Source organism: Phacochoerus africanus, chromosome 2 (genome assembly GCF_016906955.1).
Source record: "Phacochoerus africanus isolate WHEZ1 chromosome 2, ROS_Pafr_v1, whole genome shotgun sequence".
NCBI classification, from domain to species: domain Eukaryota; kingdom Metazoa; phylum Chordata; class Mammalia; order Artiodactyla; family Suidae; genus Phacochoerus; species Phacochoerus africanus.
In genome coordinates, this window is record NC_062545.1 from 124,151,690 (window position 1) to 124,173,841 (window position 22,152).

Here is a 22,152-nt window from a genome sequence, read left to right on the forward strand (position 1 = left end):
AATTTTTTCTGTAGGCTTCTGCTTAGACTGTGACTATGAGGAAATCTCTTTGAGGTAGAAGTTTGCTCAAATCTATGTATTTATTTGAACTTTAGGCCTCTTCCGTTTCTCTGAAACTTAACCTACATTTAAAGCTGTCTTATGAGATTCCTCATTAGTTAGTGGTCAGTGAGTGCCTATCCTCCACATAACTGAGTTAGAGGTCCAGGCCGCTTCTACCTTCTGGGGTCACCATCCTATAGAACCTTAAAGTCTATAAAATTAATCTGCATCATGAAAACAAAAGAGGAATGGATAAAAGTCTTAGCAGTTACCTGTATCACGTCCAATTACATACCATTAGTGAGAACAAATCATGGCTACACCTAGGTATGCGGAAGGCTAACAAAGAAAAACTCTGGTTAAGTGCTACCTGGTAATACTATATACTATGGAAGGGAAAGCACACATTTTGGAGGAGAGAGAAATGTCTCAGCTGCAGGAATTATGTTAAAGAATAGCACATTAATCCTTATATATGGAATGCTTTTGCTATGGGCAATAATAAAATTCAAACTTTCAAACAAAAATTTTGGAGAACTTGCATTCACTACTCTGATCTTCACAGTTTTCCAATACTTAAAGACTTCCCTGCTAAGTCAATGGTAATATTAATAATGTGATATTTTTATTTTTAAGAAATGTATCAACATTTAGAAGATCTGTGTAACTCACTGCACCAACATTTTCCAATGACTAATGCATTATGTTTTTTTAAATCACACATGGATTTTAAAAAGTGTGATAAACTAATGGATTTTAATGCAATACAGTATACAAAGCACAGTGATTTGTTTTCAGATTCCATATTGCAGCCCACCACTAAGAAACAAAAACTTGGAGTTCCTATTGTTGTTCAGCAGGTTAAGAATTCAGCTAGTATCCATGAGGATGCAGGTTCAATCTCTGGTTTTGTTCAGCGGCTTCAGGATCAAGTGTTGCCACAGCTGTGCAGTGAGCTGTGGCTTTGCCATGAGCTGCAGACACAGCTCAGATCCTGCATTGGTGTGGCTGTGGTGTAAGCCAGCAGCTGCAGCTCCAATTGGACCCCTAGACCGGGAACCTCTGTGTGCTACAGGTTTAGCCCTAAAAAGCCGAAAGAAAGAAAGAAAGAAAAGAAAAGAAAAAAGAGAGAGAGAGAAACTAGAACTTGTCAAGTTTTGGTATAGTATTCAAAGAATATTCACAATTATATGAAAAGGCCATTAAAATACTCATTTTTGACTGCTTATCTGTGTGATGCTAGATTTTCTTAATATGCTTCAGTGTGTGTGTATATATATATATGTGTGTGTGTGTGTATGTTATATACTGAATGTATATACAAAGGATGTATTACACAAAAGAAATGTGGAAGTAGATATTGGAATCCAGCTGTCTTCTACTAAGCCAATTGTTAGAGACCTTTTCAATGTGAAACACCATTACTCTTTTCAAAAATTTTGCTTGAACATAGTTCAAAAAAATGTAACTGGGTCACCATGCTGTACAGAAGAAAAAAAAATGTATTGGGTAAATAACAATTGACTACAATTAAAAACAACAAAAAAAATAAAGTCTATTACCCTAAAAAATATAAATAAATAAAAAAGATGCTATTTACTTTAACATGAAATTATTTATTACTGTTATTTTTAATGAAATAATAAATGCATAAACAAAAGTTCTTATCTTCAATTATTTATAAGACGATAAAGTGGCCCTAAGACCAAAATTTTGAGGACCATTGTCCTATAGGAACTTACTGCAAAAGGGCTGGTCCATAGCATCTGAGAGATACCATATTCTACTTATAGTTTTATAGTTTCTTATCCCCAAGTGGACTCAGTTGTCGCTGCGGAGAATCCGCTAACCATAAGACTCAGATAATTTATCTACTAAGGATATAAGAATGTTTTGATTTGGAGACTTTTTTTAGTTTCTAATGTTTTCTCGGCTCTGATGTATTTGACTTACCCATAAAAGACTTGAATGTCCTTGAGCATGTCATATAACCCCTCTTAACCTTATTTTTCCACCTGATAAAAATGAAATGATTAGAATAGGTTATTTCTATATTCCCCCTTTCTAACATTTCACTACTCTATGCCTGATTTCTGGAGGTGCTGAATAATCTCCAAAAATTTTTGTTGACTATCGAGGTAGAAAATTAGCAGTAGAGACTGGTGGCTTAGATTTATTATTTTAGAATTCATCCCCATCCATAGTTCTATCTGTGTGTGGGGGGGGGGGTATTAATACTGTAATCTGTGTATTGGAGGACTCCTGAGGCAGATCAAGAGCAGAATGAAGGTAAAACATGAGTTTGTATATATTTACACACACACATATATATATATGTATAAATATGCATGTGCATATATAAGACTTTCAAGGAACAAAATAATCTGTGCTCCATATAGTCTGCTGTCTCAGAATTGCTGCTTCTAATATAAAACATGTTTAAAACATACTTTGTTCTTCTTGACATTTGAGATGCTTATTATCATATGCGGTTAAGTTTTCCCCAGAATTTTAAACTAAAAGCACTTACTTTTTTTTTTTTTTAATGAGATAAGCAGACAGCAGATAGTTAAAATTTGCTTTCCAAACAAAATGGCATATCTCCCTTTTTAGGACTGGAATGTACACAGTTATAGACTTTCAGTATCTGGAATGACTCAGGATTTACAAGCAAGCTCCCTTTAACCAGTATGCGGTTAGATTATTTACAAGACCAATGTTTTAATATTCATTTCTCATATCATGGTACAATACCACATAATCTTTAACTCAGATTAAGATCATTTTTGAAAAACTGTTTTTATTACTCCCTCCTAATTTTGAAACCTATTTTTTCCTCTTTGTACTTTAAGGCAAAAACATTAGCACACTTTATGATCTTTATAAACTATACTGTAAATATACAAGCTGTTAAAAAATTCATATATTCAGTTAACATGTAACTTTTAAGTACTTATGTGCACATTACTGTACCTGATACTGTGGGGAGGTAAAAATTTATTATTTTATTTAAAAAAATTTTTGTTATGGTTGATTTACGATATTCTGTCATTTTTTGCTGTGTACCCAGTTACACATACACATTCTTTTTCTCACATCATCCTCCATCATAAGTGATTGGATATAGTTCCCTGTGCTATGCAGCAGGATCTCAGTGCTTATCCACTCTAAATGCAATAGTTGCCATCTACTAACTCCCAACTCCTAGTCCATCCCACCTCTTACCCCTAAGCAATCACAAGTCTGTTCTCCATGTCCATGAGTTTGTTCTTTTCTATAGATAGGTCGATTTGTGCCATCTCTTGGATTCTAGATATAGGTGATATCATATGGTATTTGTCTTTCTCTTTCTGAATTACTTCACTTAGAATGAGAGTGTCTAGTTTCATCCACGTTGCTGCAAATGGCATTATTTTGTTCTTTTTCATGGCTTAGTAGTATTCCATTGTGTGTATATACCACATCTTCTTTATCCATTCATCTGTCGATGGACATTTGGGTGGTTTCCATGTCTTTGCTATTGTGAATAGTCCTTCAGTGAACATAGGGGTACATGAATCTTTTTTAATGAAAGTTTTGTGTGGATATATGCCCAGGAGAGGGATTACGGGATTATATGGTAGTTCTATATTTTGTTTTCTGAGGTATCTCCATACTGTTTTCAATAGCAGTTGTACCAATTTACATTCCCACCAACAATGAAGGAGGGTACCCTTTTCCCACACCCTCTCCAGCATTTGTTATTTGTTGACTTGTTAATGATGGCCATTTTGAAAAGTGTGAAGTGGTACCTCATTGTAGTTTTGACTTGCATTTCTCTAATAATTTGTGATATTGAGCACTTTTTCATGTGCCTGTTGGTCATCTGTATATCTTCTTTGGAGAAATGTATATTCAGGTCTTCTGCCCATTTTTCTTTCTTTTTTTTTTTTCATAAGTTATGACATTTTATTGTGATTAAATTTAGACTAACTCCATTGTAGCATCTTGTATGAGTTCTTTTTTTTTTAGTTTTTTATTTTTATTTTTATTTTTTTTATTATTTTTTTTAATTTTTTTATCTGCCCATTTTTCAATTGGATTGTTTGTTTTTTGCTGTTGAATTGTATGATTTATTTGTGTAATTTGGAGATTAAGCCCTTGTCAGCTATTTTTTTCTACTCTGTAGGTTGTCTTTTTTTTTTTTTACACTTCCCTTTGTAAGTTTGATTAGTATATACATTTATTTTTGTTTTTGTTTCTGTTACCTTGGGATGCTTACCTAAGAAAACGTTTGTAAGGATGATGTCAGAGAATATTTTGCCTATATTCTCTTCTAGGAGTTTTATGGTTTCTTATCTTATCTTTAAGTCTTTAAGCCATTTTGAGTTTATTTTTGTGCATGGTGTGAGGGTGTGTTTTAGTTTCATTGATTTATATGCAAGTGTTCAGTTTTCCCAGCGCCATTTGCTGAAGAGACTGTCTTTTTCCCATTTTATATTCTTGTCTCCTTTGTCAAAGACTAATTGACCATAGGTGTCTGGGTTTATTTCTGGGTTCTCTATTCTGTTTCATTGGTCTGTATGTCTGTTTCGGTATCAGTACCACACTGTTTTGATGACTATGGCTTTGTAGTATTGCCTAAAGTCTGGGAGAGTTATGCCTCCTGCTTGGTTTTTGTTCCTCAGGATTGCTTTGGCAATTCTGGGCCTTTTGTGGTTCCTTATAAATTTTTGTATTGTTTGTTCTAGTTCTGTGAAAAATGTCATGGTTAATTTGATAGGGATTGCATTGAATCTGTAGATTGCTTTGGGTAGTATGGCCATTTTAGTAATATTAATTCTTCCAATCCAGGAGCATGGAATATCTTTCCATTTCTTTGAATCCTCTAATTTCCTTGGTTAATGTTTTATTATTCTTAGCATATAAGTCTTTCACCTCCTTAGTCAGTTTTATTCCTAGGTATTTCATTTTGGGGAGCATGATTTTAAAAGGTATTGTATTTTTTATTCCCTCTCTAATATTTCATTGTTAATATATAGAAATGCATCTGATTTCTGAATGTTAATCTTGTATCCTGCTACTGAATTTGTTGATCAGTTTTGAGTAGTTTCTGTATGGAGTCCTCACTCATACTGGTCATTAAATATTTTTAATGTCGTTCTGGCTCACAGTAAACATTATACAAAATAAAGTTAGCCATGTGTCTGTCATCTGTGTGTTAAGTTGGATGGACTCTTGTGTCTTATTCATGCCCAAGTGTATGGCAGTAGGGTCATAGTTAAATGAAGCCACATTGTAAAACTTGCACATTTTTCTCATGCATCACGTTTCCTCACTGATGAATTTCATATTAAGACAGACATAAATGCATTATGGAATAAAATGAAAAAATTGCACGAATTTCAAGAGAAAAGCTATTCAACAAAATTTTTGCCTTAGGTTTTGCATTATTCCATAGACTCTTTCTCTATCTCTACTAGTAGTGCTATTTCAGTGGAACAATTGTGAAAGGCACTGATTTAGGGTATTTGTGGTTATAGAATTCCTTTTACTACAGCTGGTTCCAGGGTTCAGTTCTGTGTTCTTTGTCATTTTAGAGAGCCAGCAGGGCAAACTTTAAGAGATGGAAACTAAGAATAGCTCCAGCATCCCTTTTCTTCTGTCATTAAATCAAATTTTAGCCAACTCAAAGACTGATAATTTATTTTTATAGCATTTTTATGTAAAAAATATTTTAGTTCACTAACTACATTGAAAGTATCTTTTTTACTATTTCTTTTTTTACCATTTTATATTCTTCTATTTTTTTCCTTCCTAATTCTTGGAAACCAATGTATTTAACCAATTTTCTCTTTCAAAGAACATTTAAGAAAGACTAACATGTTTGCCTGGATATTTTGCACAGTGTTTTCCATTTGTAAGTAAACAGGTGCATTTAAGAGTTGAATAGGAATCAAGACTGGAAATTTTATCTTTTCCTCCTGACTAGTCAAATCATCACAGTATAGACTAATCATTATATATGAAGGGAATTGCCAAAATATGTCACATTTGCATGTAAATGTAAAGGTAATGTTTCAATAGGAATAGTATTTTGAAAATACTACTAGCTAATAACCCAAATAATCTAAAAGTAGGAAGCACATGCTATGTGACTTAGACTCTTATGGCAGCTCTGAACCTTAACCAGCTATGTGATTCTGGGTCTATTACAATCTCAATTTCCTGGTCTATGAATGAATGGGAAGGACTAAGGTCCCTTGCAGTTTTAAGATCCTTGAGTTTTATATATATGTAACTAATGCTGATTTTGTTTTCTAAAATTTGCATGTTAAGTGTAAGGGGGTGGGGGAAGTTCCCATCGTGGCTCAGTGGAAACGAATCTGGCAACCCTGAGGATACAGTTTCAATCCCTGGCCTCATTCAGTAGGTTAAGGATCCAACGTAGCTGTGGCTGTGGTGTAGGCCAGTGACTATAGTTCTGTTTTGACCCCTAGCCTGGGAACCTCCATATGCTGTGGGTGCAGCCCTAAAAAAAGACAAAAAAGAAGTGTAAAGGGGGGGAGCTTAAAGAATTATAAGTGAGTGTTTCTAGACTCTCCACTGGATTGGATTTACTGCTAAATATTGGTTAATTCAGTCTTGCTTTGTTATTTGGTCATAGTTATAACTTTATAGATGAAGTATTTGATTCTCACATATCTCATATCTTATATAAATACATTTCACCCTAAATGTTTAAAATGAAGTAAGATTAGTCTAATTATGAATCTCCATTGATATTCAAACATTGAGTGAATTCAAGTAAAAATTGATTATGGACAGACACTCAGCTAGGCACTTAAGAAACAAATATGAAAAACCTAGGTCCTCTTCCGCTGTCAATGTGTTCACAAGACACTAGTCGTAGAAGCCTGATCTAAGAACCTAGGCTACAAGGCCCTTGAATCAAAAAACAGGAAAGAATATCATTCATGGCATTATGTTTATGGAAGGAGAGTTCTTCCTAGTTTCCTGCAGCGTCATCATGTAGGTTAGCCTCAAGAAAATCAAATGAATCTTTATTTCCATTGACTTAGTCTTTCATGTAACGCTCATCTATAAGTGTATTACCAGATAATACTTGTATAAAAGAAAGACACTTAAATAACAAACATTTTAAAATTAAAGCCACCCTGGGAGTTACCATCATGACTCAGTGGTCGACAAACCCAACTATTAACCATGAGGTTGAGGGTTCAATCCCTGGCATTGCTCAGTGGGTTAAGGATCCGGAGTTGCTATGAGCTGTAGTGTTGTTTGCAGAGGCAGCTTGGATCCTGAGTTGCTGTGGCTGTGGTATAGGCTGGCAGTTACAGCTCCACTTTGACCCCTAGCCTGCGAACCTCCACATGCCATGGGTGTGGCCCTAAAAAGACAAAAAAATAAAACCACCCTTGTTAATGCACCAACAGTTTATTTTAGATGAATATTGACTCTATTGATGAACCATGAAATGCTACTAAAATCTGCCAATGAAAGAATTATGAAGTAGAAATGTATATTGCCAATAAGTCCATTATCTATAGCCTGACTTCAAGCCTTCATTGATATTCAGGGCCTCAGATCCCTAACTACAGACTTTATTTTTTGACACTGTGTTCTGACCACCTAACAGGGAAACAACTTTAAATGTTACCATATTTTGAAGGGTATAGATATCTAGAAATTAGAAAAACTATTAACTTTAAAGATTAAATGATGCATATTTAAAAAATGGTACATTTTTACTCATGAACTCAAATATAGTCTAACTTGAAAATCCTGTTAAATTCTTTTATCTGCAGTGATTTTACTTATAAGATCCAACTTAGTTGACAAGAGTGTGTGGCAAAACATATTTCACATGTTTGTATTGTTCCCTGTGAGACATCTATTGTAAGAATTGCTGCAGGCTGTCATTTTTGTCTGCCATCCAGGATTTGCTGGCCCAAATGCTGTGTACTAGACTTGGTGTTGGTCATAAGCAGAGGGAGAACTTGCAGTTGAGCCAGACGGTTTTGTTACTTCTTTAGAATTAAAAGCATATGAAACATACAGCTTATTAAGGTTGTTTTTTTATAAATAATATAAACTTAAATAACAAAACAGTAAAGTTCTAATACAACTTAAAATATAGTTTTAATGGTGTAACCACAGGAAAAAAGCGTGATTATTTGTGGGAAGAACATTATTAAAAGCCATAGTCCTGAATATGAATTAATACAAAAGATAGATTATGTTACTTGAAAAAAAAAGTAAAAGGTTTTTGAATTTACTTTTAGGAATTATAAAATGTTATTTCGTGGTGAGTGAGATGAAGTACAGTATTATCATCATTATTGCTATTTTACATATAAGATTTTTGAAAACATCCTTTAAGCAATACCCTTTCAATTTGAGCAGTGTTAAGAATGTCATTCTTGTTGATAGGTACAAGCATGTTTTACACCTAAGCTTTTGTAAAACTGCTTATTTGATTCAATTCCGTAATAGAATTTTTGAGAACATTCCTTCTTTTCTGCTTAGAGTCCTTTGCATAATTTTTCACTAGAAAGCATTTCAAATACTGCCCATCTTCCATAGTTATTATTGGATTGATTATCTGACAAGTCATTCCAGCAGCCTTTAGGTCTGACACATCTTATATAACATCATCTGCATTATTATTATTATAGCAGCCATTTTATAAGCAGATAGGAATATTTAAATAATCATTATCAGATAATCAAATCTAACATACTCTTAAGGGTAAATTAATTTAAGAAAAAACATTACTATTACTAACATCATGATTGTACAACCAGTTTTACAATTTTTTACAACTTTTAGTTACTAAATCTGATTTTTGTGTATATTTTTCAAATCTTTCTTTAATGCAGTCTCTTAAAATAAACATAAATGCGCAAGTCCAGCTTGATCAGTTTTTCAGTAGTTTTCCAGCCTTTCATGGTTACTTTAAAAAAAAAAAAAAAAGGAAAGGAAAGAAAAATAGAAAGAAAAAAGTCCACTTAAAGAAATCTCCCTGCTGGAACTGGTTTCTTATATGCCATATATGATTAGGTTATTGCCATAGGAAGAAAATGGGCTGTTTTTTGTTCTTTCTTGGTTTTTTTCCCTCTTACAGGAACCCCCTTTTGATTTAAGGCAACAAACATTTCTCCTCCACTGTGTGTCCATTTAGCTGATGCATACGTGTTGTAATGGTTTTCCAGAATTAATTCTTTGAAGTTACAATCTTCATTGCATTCTTTCTGTTGAAACATGGAAGAAACAGCATTATCCAAGTGATTGTTAGAGGAATTGGGTTCAGCAAAGAATACGCAGTGATATTTCATAGAATTGAGACATACATGCCTTTTTCTGAGCAGGCATAATGCAATTTATTAGTTCTATTTAGCATAATTGTAAAAAGACAAATTTTTAAAAAACATAAAATGATACACTGTTATGCAGCATACTTTCAAACATGCAGTGTTTTGGAAGTCAGTTGCTACTCTTCTTAAGTATTAGGACTATTTCTTCCTAATTAACAGCACTTAACATTACTATGCCCAAGTCACTCTTTCCCTGACAAATGAGATTTTGATATAATTAGCAGTGCCTCTGCCTCCCTCAGCTGGAAGACATTGTTTCATAACTTAATTTACTGTTAACACTGCCTGTGATAGTGATAGAAAATAGTTAATTTGCATATCCATCCCACCATGCATTTATTTAAACCTATATTTTGGTGTAATTAGCCTGGGCCAGGAATACAAAGGAAAGTCAACTAGACTTTATTGTAGTGGGATGAACTGTTAAATGTTTCATATTGTAATAAAATGGGAACAATAGGAATGTTTATAATTCAAAGCCCATGAATGTGAGATTGATGTTGATAAACACATGCCTGGATTTTTTCCCAAGAATTTTCATGTCAGCAATGTGCAAATTGGGTAGACTTTAAAAAAAGTGCTTTAATACTGAAAGATGAACATTTTCTATTTTAAGTATCTAAATGCAAATGGAATTTTAGAGCTAGAAACATTCTTAGAGGTCAGTTAATCCAATTTACTTCGCAGATAAGAAACCAAAGTTCAGAGAACTTAAGCAATCTGTCCAAACTCACACAGAAAACATTTGTTCTTAATTCTTAAATATAAAATGTTTGAATGAAATAATTGAATTATATAGTTTGAGAGAAATTAATTCCATTTTTACTTTTCAGAAAGGGAAGATAATTTTGACAATAAGTTTGAGATATTAAGTCTAAGCTATCAATTATCAATACCTTTGCATAGAGTTTTCCTTCCTTGTTCATTGCAAGATAATATTCACTTTCCACTCCTTTGATTGCTACAATTCCAACAGCCACTGTCCTGATTTCCATGATGTCTACAAGGAATCACAGAAAGACATGTTAGTTATTCACTCAGCTTTATAAATTATCCAGGAATGATCATTTATTCTTATTTTTTTTCATCTGGAAGTTAAGATTATTGATGTGGTTATTTACTCAAACTGAGACTCCCAGAACACACATACGCAAACACCAGATTAGTCCTTATTAAATCTGGAAAGTGCAAACTATTAATTTTTTTATTTTGGCAGAAAAAGATAGCTGGATTCAAAAAATAGGGTTACATATTTGAATTTAGCTTTTTCTTCTCTAGGATAATGTTTCTAATTTACTATGTAGTAATAACAATTACACCTAACATTTATTGAATTCATACCACATGCAAAGGGTTGTTTCAGCACTCATGTATTAATACATCTACTTATCACAAAGTCTATGAAGCAGGTTCTCATATTATCCTTAATTTGCAAATCAAGAAGCTCAGGCACAAAGAATTTAAATTACCCAGTTTTTCCAAGTATCAGAAGTGATATTTGAACCCAGATGTTCTGACTCTTTATCGTTATATAATATAGTGAAAGTATATAATTAACTAACGTCTTTACTTTTCTATTTGAACTTTATATTAATAATTATTGCTAACAGAATATTTCTTAAATCTACTGAAATTGAATAAAATTTCCAATTAAAGCAATTGTAAATGGTGTTAAACAGAACCTACTACCTTTAAAAAAGATTAAATATTTAAACAGTGAGTTTTTTGGCACATAAAAAAGACAGTCTAAAACCAGATTATGAATCCTGCTCATATAATATTTTATAACTTTATACCTTTTTAATTAATTTTTAATCATTATTGAAATTGTTTTTACAAAACTTGTAGTTACCACAGGAAAGTTAACCTGTTTTCTTTTGTTGTATATCTTTTCCTTAGGTGCTATATTTTAATGATTTTCACAAAAGTACAGTAAAAAAAAATTCATTTTTAAAAGCAATGTAGAAATTAAAAGTTTAGTGAACCTTTTTGTGTAACTGTTGTTAATTATAATTTCAACTTTTCTGTGTAAAGAAAAGTCCAAGTGAAAATTATCTGCATAAACAAGTGCTCCAGAAACTTTTTTCTAAAATATTCCCTTAATTATAAGATATTTTGATTATTTTGCTCCATGCCTTCACTTTATCCTCTTATTTATTCTTCTTGCTTCAGTTTTTCTATCTGGAGAATAAAATGATTACTCTCTTCATCAGAATTAATATAGCCTAGTTAATACTTTCACCTCTTTCACATATATGTTGCATATAGAAGCCATTTTCCCATTATACTATGCTTAACACTAGAAATCATCCAATTGAGAGTTCTACAGCTGCTCATCTAGAAATTGAGGTCTGTGAAGAAAATGCAAAGGAATGGATATTTATCTTTTTAGATGTTAATGAGGCATTGTCAGAATGCCTAGAAGTGTACTGTATTTTTAAAATACAGATTAAGAAACAGCACTGGTTTCTGAACTCCAGAAGTTAAATTCTAATATAAATAACAAAACACATACATAGATATACCTTAATTAAAAAAGGTGACTTTTGGAAAACACAGCCCTGAAGGGGAAGTTAAGGGAAAAACGTAGCAGTTGCTTTCAAGCATAAAAAAGATGTTATGCTGATACATTCATGCAATATTCAGATCTTCAAGAGCTAGCTCTATGCTAGGCTCAGTTCAGAGACAAACCCTGCCCTCTTGGAGCACTGCATCTGACAGCTAACACTTCTTCACATTCAGTAAAGGAAGATCAAAGAGAAGTAATTTATTATGCAGCAGGATCCAATTAGGTTAAATTTATATCAACACAATGAAGAATATGAAAGAAATTCATTGATGTAACATATTTGTAATACCCTCAAAGCTGAGTAAATGTAGCTATTTAAGAACGTATGGAATAGTTGATATCTGAAGATCTTACCACTGTAAAATGTTGTGAAGAAGTCACTGTTTTCCTCTCCTTTCCTTCAAATCCCTTTACTCTTCCTATTCCTCTCTTTACTCAATGTTATATTTTCTCTAAGATAGAAAGGAGAGTACTGATGCATAGGCTTAGGATATCTTTCATGCTCATGTATAATTAGGGGGTGAAATCTGTAATATTTGCTGGCATTTCTTTTATAGACCAACTGTCTACAAAATGTAACTGTAGAATGATAGAGGTATTGTTAATCAAGATATATGGACACCTTCCCATCAGGTTCATTCATAACAATATATTCATAGTGGCCCTTTTCCAAATCCTTTTCCCATACCTCCTCCCCATCCATGCCTACCATATTTTTGTTGCCCTCTGACACTCAATAGGTGATGAACATTGTTAATCTTACCCCTTCACACACTGGAGTTAAGAATATTAAAAAACTTTTGATTTTTAACAACCCAGTTAAAAATGGGCAAAATATCTGAGCAGATTCCACACCAAAGCATACTTTGTAAAATATACTGTATATAAAGTATAAAGTATACAAAATATACTGTGTAATATATATTACTCAGGTGGTAATAAGCATGCAAAAAGATGTTCAAACTTTAAAAATTCTCCTTTTAACCAGGATGAGGACAGACTTGAAAATAGCAATGTTCCCAATTCAGTAGTATTCTTAGTTGTCTGATGTATTTTTTTTAAGAGTATTTCACTAGGAAATCAACAAATCCAGAAGTCAGTTGCTTGGGAGAGCATTATGGTAGTATCTGCAGACTTAATACCCTATCAATCCTGACTCTGGAGTCTGTTTTGCCCCTTGTACTGTGGCCTTTCTTATTCAAGAAAACCCAAGAATGAAAAAACTAAAGTTACCATTCTTTCATTCAAGTGCAGATTGGGAAGGGATGTTCCTACAGATCCACAAAGTTGTGTAGAAGAATTAGCTATGTAAGTTTATGAACTCCAGCCCTCCAAACCAGGATCCAGGGAGTTACTCATAAAATATAATATAAAAATATATAGTATGCCGATAATAAGTCAACTCCCAAAATAAGTTAATTGTCTTTTTGTCTACCAGTATGTCTATTGTCTCTTATAAGGCAGATATAGGAGGGTTTTTTTTTTTAATCTATATTTACAGTTGAGAAGTTTATGTATATAAATAACACCATACATTTGTTCCCAAATATGTAAGGCATATTACAGGGGTACATCAAATTGTTAACATAATGACTATTGTAGTATAATGACAGAGTTCAAAAAAATAAGATCAGTTCACACAACAGAACATGAAAAATGAAACAATATGTCAATTAAATTATCCATTTATCTTTGTCATCAATATTTTTGTCAACAAAATTGTCAACAGTAGTATTAATTTATTCCTTAGTATGTCACCCTGACAAACTAGGGAATATGCCCAAATGGCTTCCCTGGGTTTTTTTTTTTTCCCTGTGGTTTAATCATTTATGAATTTATCTAAATGTTTATGCCTATTTATGATTTAAGCCTGTATTACACTTTGAATGAGAAATGAGGAACCTTGGTATAAACTGCTATTACTTAAAAAAAAAAATTTCCCCAACATCTCCTTCCAGAATTTTTGATGTCCCCAATATATTTCAAAAATTAATATTAATCCTTTATTCTTACCACCAATGGCACTTATGATTTTAAAGTATTTTAACTATCCTTTTTGAGAAGAAATTTCATTAAGAGTTTATTTTTTAGAGCAGTTTTAAATTCACAGCAAAATTGAGGGGAAGGTGCAGATATTTCCCGTACATACCCTGCCCCCACATGTGTGTAGCCTTCCCCATTATCAACATCCCTCACCAGAGTGGTACATTTGTTATAACTAATGGACCTACATTGACCATCATTATTACCCACAGCCCATAGTTTACATTATGGTTTATTCTTGGTGTTTGAACATATATCCATCATTTTTGTATCATATAGAGATTTTTGCTGCCCTAAAGTATCCTCTGTTCTTGGCCTATTAATTTCTTTCCTTTACCAACTCTGGAGACCACTGATCTTTTCACTGTCTCCATAGTTTTGCTTTTTCCAGAATGTTATATATTTGGAATCACACAGTTTGTAGCCTTTTCAGACTGCCTTCTTTCACTTGGCAATATACATTTAAGGTTTCTCTGTGTCTTTTCATGAGCTGATAGCAAAAAAAAAAAAATTAGTGTTTTATCACATAAATATCCTCCCATGGCATGAATATGAATATTTTGTTTTGCTGAACCTTTTAAGATTTCTATCTAAAAGTTTTGAGGGCCATGTTTTAATGTAGATGTTCTAGCATGATAACTAAGAATTATTTAAAGTTGAAAATAAATGGAAGCAGTGGCTTAATGGTTATCAGATCATTCAGAACATTTCATTTTGTCCTTGACAAAACATACTCTCCTAGGCACATTAAAACTAAGAATTGGTACCCCCCCCAAAAAAAAACATTTTTAATGTTAAATTACTTTTATGATTTTTCTGTCCAGCTAGGATTCTTAGATGAAAAATCCTAACCATTGTGTATTTATGTTAGACTCCAGGCTATAGATTCATTCATTTTATATTATAAAAGTACATCTAAATACATACATAGATGTATACAAATAATGCATCCAGTATTTCCAAAATAAAGAGCTCTTAAAACTCAACAATAAGCAAATAAGCAACCCAGTTAAAAAGTGGGCAAAAGGTCCAAACAGATGCTTCATCAGAAAAGATATACAGATGGCAAATGAGCATATGAAAATATGCTCAACATTATATGTCATTAGGGACTTACTAAATAAAATAACACTACACAGCTATTAGAATGTCTGAAAATTTAAAATATATACCTTTAATGCATATTTCTAAGTGAAAGAAGTCAGTCTGAAAGGATATGTACTATATGATTCCAAATGTATGACACTCTGGAAGAGGCTCAACTATAGAGAGAGTAAAGTGATCACTTGTTGCCAGGAGATTGGGGAGAATGGAGTAGGGATGAAAACATGAAGCATGAGATTGTAAAGACAGTGAAACTATTCTATGTGATAGTATAGTAGTGGATAGATGGCATTATAAATTTGTCAAAACGCATAGAGCTATAGAGTGCAATGAGTGAACTTTAGTGTAAACGATGGACTTTAACAGTATGTACTATTATTGATTCATTGATTGTAACAGATATACCACATTAATGCAAAATGTGAATAGTAAAGGAACTGTGAGGTCTGTAAAAGAATTGCCAGCAAACATTATGACTTTATTCCCTAATTAAAACTGAGCATGAAAGATATCCTAAACCTATGTGTAAATACTCTCCTTTCTAGCTAAGAGAAAATACAATATTGAATAGAGGAACAGGAGGTGTAAAGGGACTTGAAGAAAAGGAAAATGCTAGATTTGAATTAATAATATAATATGATTGTATAAGAAACTATTTATACAATTGATGCTTGAGCAAAGTAGGAATTGGGGCGCCAGCCTCACACAATAGAAAATCCATGTATCAGAGTTGGCCCATGTATCTACGAGTTACTCATGTGTGGGTTCAACCAAACAGGAATCCTGTAGTACCATCGTACATATATATTGAAAAAAATCATGTATAACTGGAATGACACAGTTCAAATCCATTTTATTCAAGGGTGAACTGCAGTGGTACTTTTTATGATTTATTTTTATCTCAAATATGTAGTATGTCTGGAGTTTATTATTAATTACTTTTAATAATGTCTTTGGTGATGGATTAAGATCTGCTTACCAAGATAATGACTTCTCTTGTGAAATATGGACAGTTGCGAGGAGTAAGTTTCACTTTGGGAAGTCTGGGAAATACAACTATTTTATAAACAGACCACCACTACATTTGTGTATATTTCTCGGTTGTATTGGGATATAAAAATTACTGAGGTCCAGTAATACTTTAGAAACCTGATCTGGTGACTTTAATTGTGATGCCACCAAAATATCTGTATATTAATAAAACGCATGTCAAAATTCACTTAGTATTTCCTCCTCCTACAGGAAACAAATTGAATGATACCCAGTATTATATGCAATTGCTAAAACAAACAAACAAACAAACAAACAAAAAACAGAATGGAAAATCAATTCAATAGAAATTCAGAAGAAAGAGATGTTCATTTCCTAGGTGCTCAAGGGAAGACTTGAGGAACAGAAAGAGCTTGAATTGTGTCCTGAAGAATAGATAAGGTTGACATAATGGTAGAATGGAAACATTTTAACTGAGAGAGAAAAGTATAAGATAACAGAGTCAATAATACAGAAGTCATTTTCAGAAGACTGAAATTAGAGCTATCTGTCTAGAGTAGGAAATGTATCAAAGAAATAGAAAAAGGTGCAAAAGAGTTTGTTGAGGGCCTTAATTGCCAATTTAAGAAATTTTAGCTTTTGTTTATAGACAATGAGGAGTCATTGGAGATTTGAATTTGAAAATGTCAGGATATAAATTATACTGTAGGAATTTTAATTGGATGTGCCAAGCACATAAGAAAATGACTACAATTATATAAGCCTGATTTTCTTCCTGCACTAATATTATGGTTGACCTATAATGAGTTATTATTGTGATTTTTTAAATAATAATTATTTTCAAAATATCTGTTTAATTTTGAATACAGGAATCATCAGTATTTATAACCCATATGAATAAAAACTCTGGTGTGCTCAGTAATTTTAATAGTACAGAGTTGTCTCAACTAAAAAGTTTGAAAACAGCTTTTCTAAATTAATTTTATTTCTCATGGTTTATTTGGGTTATATAGCTTTGGCTACTTTATGTAACTCTCTGTATATATAAGTTTATAAACAAAATTTCCATGGCCCATGCATACAGAAATGGCCAGTATACTGCAACATGTCTGGAGAATTTGTTAATGATATTTTAAAATATCAGGTTGCAAATTATAATTTAATCATATAAGTAAATAGCAAAGCATGTAAAACAGTTATGTTTGATCAACTTGGTTACTATCTTAACATTAGTATGATTTTAATTAAAGAGTATGTATCTATACTGCTTTGATTTTTATGCACTATCATAATTACAAGGATAGCAAAGAATTTTTCTAAATATGTGCCCTATTTTTGACACATTAAAATCCTATATCTCAGTAGTATAATTTTTACACAATTAATACTTTAGAAACCTGATCTGGCGACTTTAATTATGATGCCATAAAAATATCTGGATATTAATAAATGCATATCAAAATTCGGTTAGTATTTCCTCCTCCTATAGGAAACAAAAACAAATGATAACCCAATGGATATAATTGCTCCAGTTATTATTAAACGTGTGTGAACCGTTTTGTAAATTCCAAAGAATTGCCTTCAAAGAGCAGTAGACTCGATTCGATTTCCAATCCTGTTTCTCTTGGATATCTTCAGTCCCTCCCTCCATTGCCTTTTGAGTAAAGAAATCTGCTTCCCAAATTTTTCATTCAATCAGGACTGTTTTAAGGATAGTCATAGATCCTCAGACTGCCCTACACCAATCAAACATTAAAATACATCCCTATTTCTCATTAGATTCAATATTTTATAACTATTTTAAAGTTTTAGATAAATTTTCTTTTGAAATTACTTGGCCTAAAGTAACTCATGAATTTATTATTCACTACCAACTTTTTGCAAATATTATGCATTCTAGGGAATTCTTGCAAAGTAAAAAAATATTATCAAATTACTTTCAAATATTATGAAGTATTAAAAAATTTAATAAATGATGAATTTGGCATGTTTTATAAGTCAACTATTTGCTAATCTCTATTTTTAATTTTCTTGTCAGATTTTCTTATCACAATCTAAATTTCAAAGTTTTAAATATGTTTATGAGCCCTTGATGTTTTCTTAGGTTTTAGTCTGTGCCTTTGGACCAGATGAATAAAATATCCCTTCCCTTAACTCTGAAATTTTTCAAAAGACTACCCCGCTTCCATTTCACTAGTACCAAATTTCTTAAACAAATGGACTAAATCTGCTCACTTTTCCTGAATTTAACACTTGCATTCTTTTAATCTGTTTAATGCTTTATCTCTTTAAGGCCATCAGTGACCTCCTAAGCACCAAATCCAAGAAATCTGTAAATAGTCATCAATTTCTTCTCTGCATATTTTGGCAGTCACAGCATTCCTTGTTCCGCCCCTAATCCTCACTGTTTATCTACTCTTGCACTACCCTGGTCCATTAATTTATTTTAAAATGATTAAATTTTGTGTAACCATATTCACTATATTGATAATTCACTATATTGTTTTTTATGCTTAAAAGTACTTTTCTGTTCCACTGTCTAATACATATTTTATTCTAGCTTTTGTAGTTTCTTTTATATATATCTCAAATTCATCTGGAATTAATTCTGGGGTATGGTGTTAGGTGAAACTCTAAACTGATACTTTATTCCTGCAAATAGCTAGCTATTTTTTTCAATAGTAGTTATTAAATATGTCATTACATTTTTCGTTACTGACGCAAAGCCTCTCTTTGACCTTATATTGGCTACCTTATTTTGTTCCATTCATGTATCTATCTGCTATATACCCACATTAATCTGTTGTAGATTACCAATTCTGAAATGATTCGTTGCATTTATAGGCAGCTTTGATCATAGGTGTTACTAAATACTCTCAGCTATATTCTCTAAAGCTATGCAGAATAAATCAGTACCTTTTCCACATAACAACCCTTCAAAGCGATGAAGACACTGGTCATGTTCCCCTCTCCCCCACTGATCAGGCAAAGCATCTGTAGTTTCTTCAGCCATACCTTATACAGCATGGCTTCCAGACTCTTTGCCAGCTATATTGCTTACTTAAAACCAGTTTCTCAGCAAGAACTAGATCTATATAGATATAGTTACCCCAAGAGAGAATACTGTTCATGATTTCCCTTTATATAGACCATAAACTACAGTAATAAAATCTCACCATCCTCTTTAAGAATATTTTTAATCATTTCATTATTTTGGAGTATTGATATAATTAAAAGTATGCCATTCAAAAAGAAATTTTATTTCATATTAATATTTTTAAATTTTATTTTAGTTGATTTACAATGTTCTGTCAATTTCTGCTATATAGCAAAGTGACCAAGTTATACATATATCAATATATATAAGCATATATATATATATATATATATGCATCAGTAACAAACAAAAACACTCTTTGCTACTCCGATTTGATTAATTCTCACATTATCCTCCATGATATTTTATCACAAGTGATAGTTTCCTGTGGTATACAGAAGGATCTCATTGCTTAGCCACATATCAATATTTTTTTTCTTCCTTTTCAGCCTCCCCATAGCACATGGAGTTTCCAGGCCTGGGATCAGACCTGGGCCACAGTTGCAACCTAAGCTGAAGCTGTGGCAATACCAGATCCTTAACTTACTGTGCCAGGCTGGGGTTCAAACCTGTGTCCCAGCAATCCCAAGATACAGCCAATACCATTGCACCACAGCGGGAACTCCTGTATTAGTATATTTTCAAGGCTATTTTATAATGCTTAAGTATAGTAATTCACATTTTATATACAAATATCAACCATTCCCTTTTAACAAATGATTTACTTACTGTCTTTAAATCAAGTAAGTTTTTTAAAAAAACAGGATTTGTGGGCAAGTATATTTCAAAATGATCTTATGTGGTATGTGCAGAAGTGAAAGTGTATTAAAACAACCACAAGTTTGTTCTCCAAGTCCATGAGTTTCTTTTCTGTGGAAAGGTTCATTTGCGCCATATATTAGATTCCAGATATAAGTGATATCATATGGTATTTGTCTTTCTCTTTCTGGCTTACTTCACTCAGTATGAGAGTCTCTAGTTCCATCCATGTTGCTACAAATGGCATTATTTTGTTCTTTTTTATGACTGAGTAGTAGTCCATTGTGTATACATACCACATATTCTTAATCTGTTCATCTGTCGATGGACATTTAGGTCCTGCTGTATAGCACAGGGAACTATAGCTAGTCAGTTAATGATGAAACATGATGGAGGATAATGTGAGAAAAAGAATGTGTGTGTGTGTATATATATATGCATATGTGTATATATATATATATATATGACTGGGTCACTTTGCTGTACAGTAGAAATTGACAGAACACTAAACCAACTATAATAAAAAAATAAAAATCACTTGAAAAACAAACAAAAACATGTATTAAAACAAATGTAAATTAAAATATAAATGTCATAGCATTAAAGGTGACAAAATACCCTTTGCTACTCTGATTTGATTAATAGAATCCTTCTATGCTTTTAAAAAATTAGGTTACTTATTTTTGCAATTTCACCTAGTTTTTAAATGGTGAGATAGGAGAAAGTGTAATTCTGCTATTTGCAAATAGTGCTCCACAAATAATATCATCAAACCCCCCCCAAAAAAATGAAGCCAACTCCAGTACGACTGTCACAGTATTTTCTACAGCATGTGAAATTATTTAGTGAATATTTATTGATTATGTACTATTGTCAGACCCTATTTTGGGCACTGAGATTTTACTGATAGGTAGAAGAGTATCTAAAAATAATTGTGGAGTTATTTTTATGCTTTTTATTGGCTTATATTTAACTCAGGATCCTTGATGCTTCCTGTTGCTGACCAACAGCCTGTTAAGGTTATAAATTTAGCACCATGTCACTCATGACAACAAGTGAATGGTTTATATAATAGGGAAAACCATCATAATTTGATTATATGGTGAAAGGAGTACTTAACTGAGTCGTTATGAACAAATTTGTCTCATCTCTGTAATTGCCAGGCAACCATATTTTATATGTCTGTGTAGGCACTCAAAGCATTCTTTTCTAAAATGGAAAAAGATAAAATTGATTTTTTAAAAGAATATATAGAAGTTGGGGGGAGATTCTATTATGCCTTTGATTAATTTCATTCCCCCAAGCAGTTTAGAAACCTCTGGGTGGTACACATACAATTTCTAGAGAAATGATGAGTTGAATTTTTTAATTCAACCTAAAATTATGTTAACTATTTTCGAAGCAGTGAAACATTGATGGCTTATATTGAGGTTGAAAGGTGCCCAAGACCTTATCCATGTGAATAAATCATATCTCCTAATTTTGCCCTCATATGACTTATTTTTTCACTAAAGTTCAGGTCTTTATAGTTTCTGTTTCATACTCAGTGTTCCTACCTATCACATTATTTAAAGTTTTAATTCAGCCACCTTAAATCTTGTTTGTAAATTGATAGGGAATAATTGTAACTAAATGATACATGAGTATATAAGACATTTATGGCACCCGATGTATTAGCTATTCCTTTCATTTATTTGTCATTTGAAAATAGGAGAAATTTATTCATCTCTAATGTATAATGTTATGTAGCTTTTTCCATATTCTATTAACATTGCACTTTGTGCTTTTTTTATACCCATTCGAAATTATATGTTTTGATTGTGGCACTTTTATCATGAAGCATACTGGGCTTCTCCTTCTCTCCTTGTCATATCTGCAGTCCTTAAATCCTCAATCTATAACAGACACTGGTATTTTCCTTCCCAACTGTCTGAGCAAAGACTATTTATTGTTCCCCAATTTCCATTCTCCTTTTCTTCCACCGAAGTAGAATTTTTAGCTTGCTACACATAATAAACATTGCATTTCCAATTCTCCCTTGAAGTTCAGTTTGGACAAATGACCAAGTTCTAGCTGGTGTGATGTAAGTGAAGTACCCCGTTACAGCTTCCAGAAATCTTCCATAAGAGGTAGCCAGCAGGAACCCCTTGCACCCACTTGTTCTTCCTTTG

General features: G+C 32.5%; 2 protein-coding genes across 6 annotated transcripts in view; one reads left to right on the forward strand and one right to left on the reverse strand.

Moving 5' to 3' along the window:
• The window catches only part of FAM227B (family with sequence similarity 227 member B), a 217,606-nt gene that overhangs the window by 60,711 nt on the left and 134,743 nt on the right, over positions 1-22,152 (forward strand). The window lies entirely within an intron of this gene.
• The window catches only part of FGF7 (fibroblast growth factor 7), a 62,257-nt gene continuing 48,268 nt past the window's right edge, over positions 8,164-22,152 (reverse strand). For both annotated transcript variants that reach the window (XM_047766412.1, XM_047766411.1), the window contains exons 3-4: positions 10,316-10,419; positions 8,164-9,296 (exon numbers count right to left, since the gene is read on the reverse strand). In XM_047766412.1, coding sequence (XP_047622368.1) covers positions 9,102-9,296; positions 10,316-10,419 — 299 coding nt within the window. In that variant the 3' untranslated portion in view covers positions 8,164-9,101. The remainder of the gene's footprint in view (positions 9,297-10,315; positions 10,420-22,152) is intronic.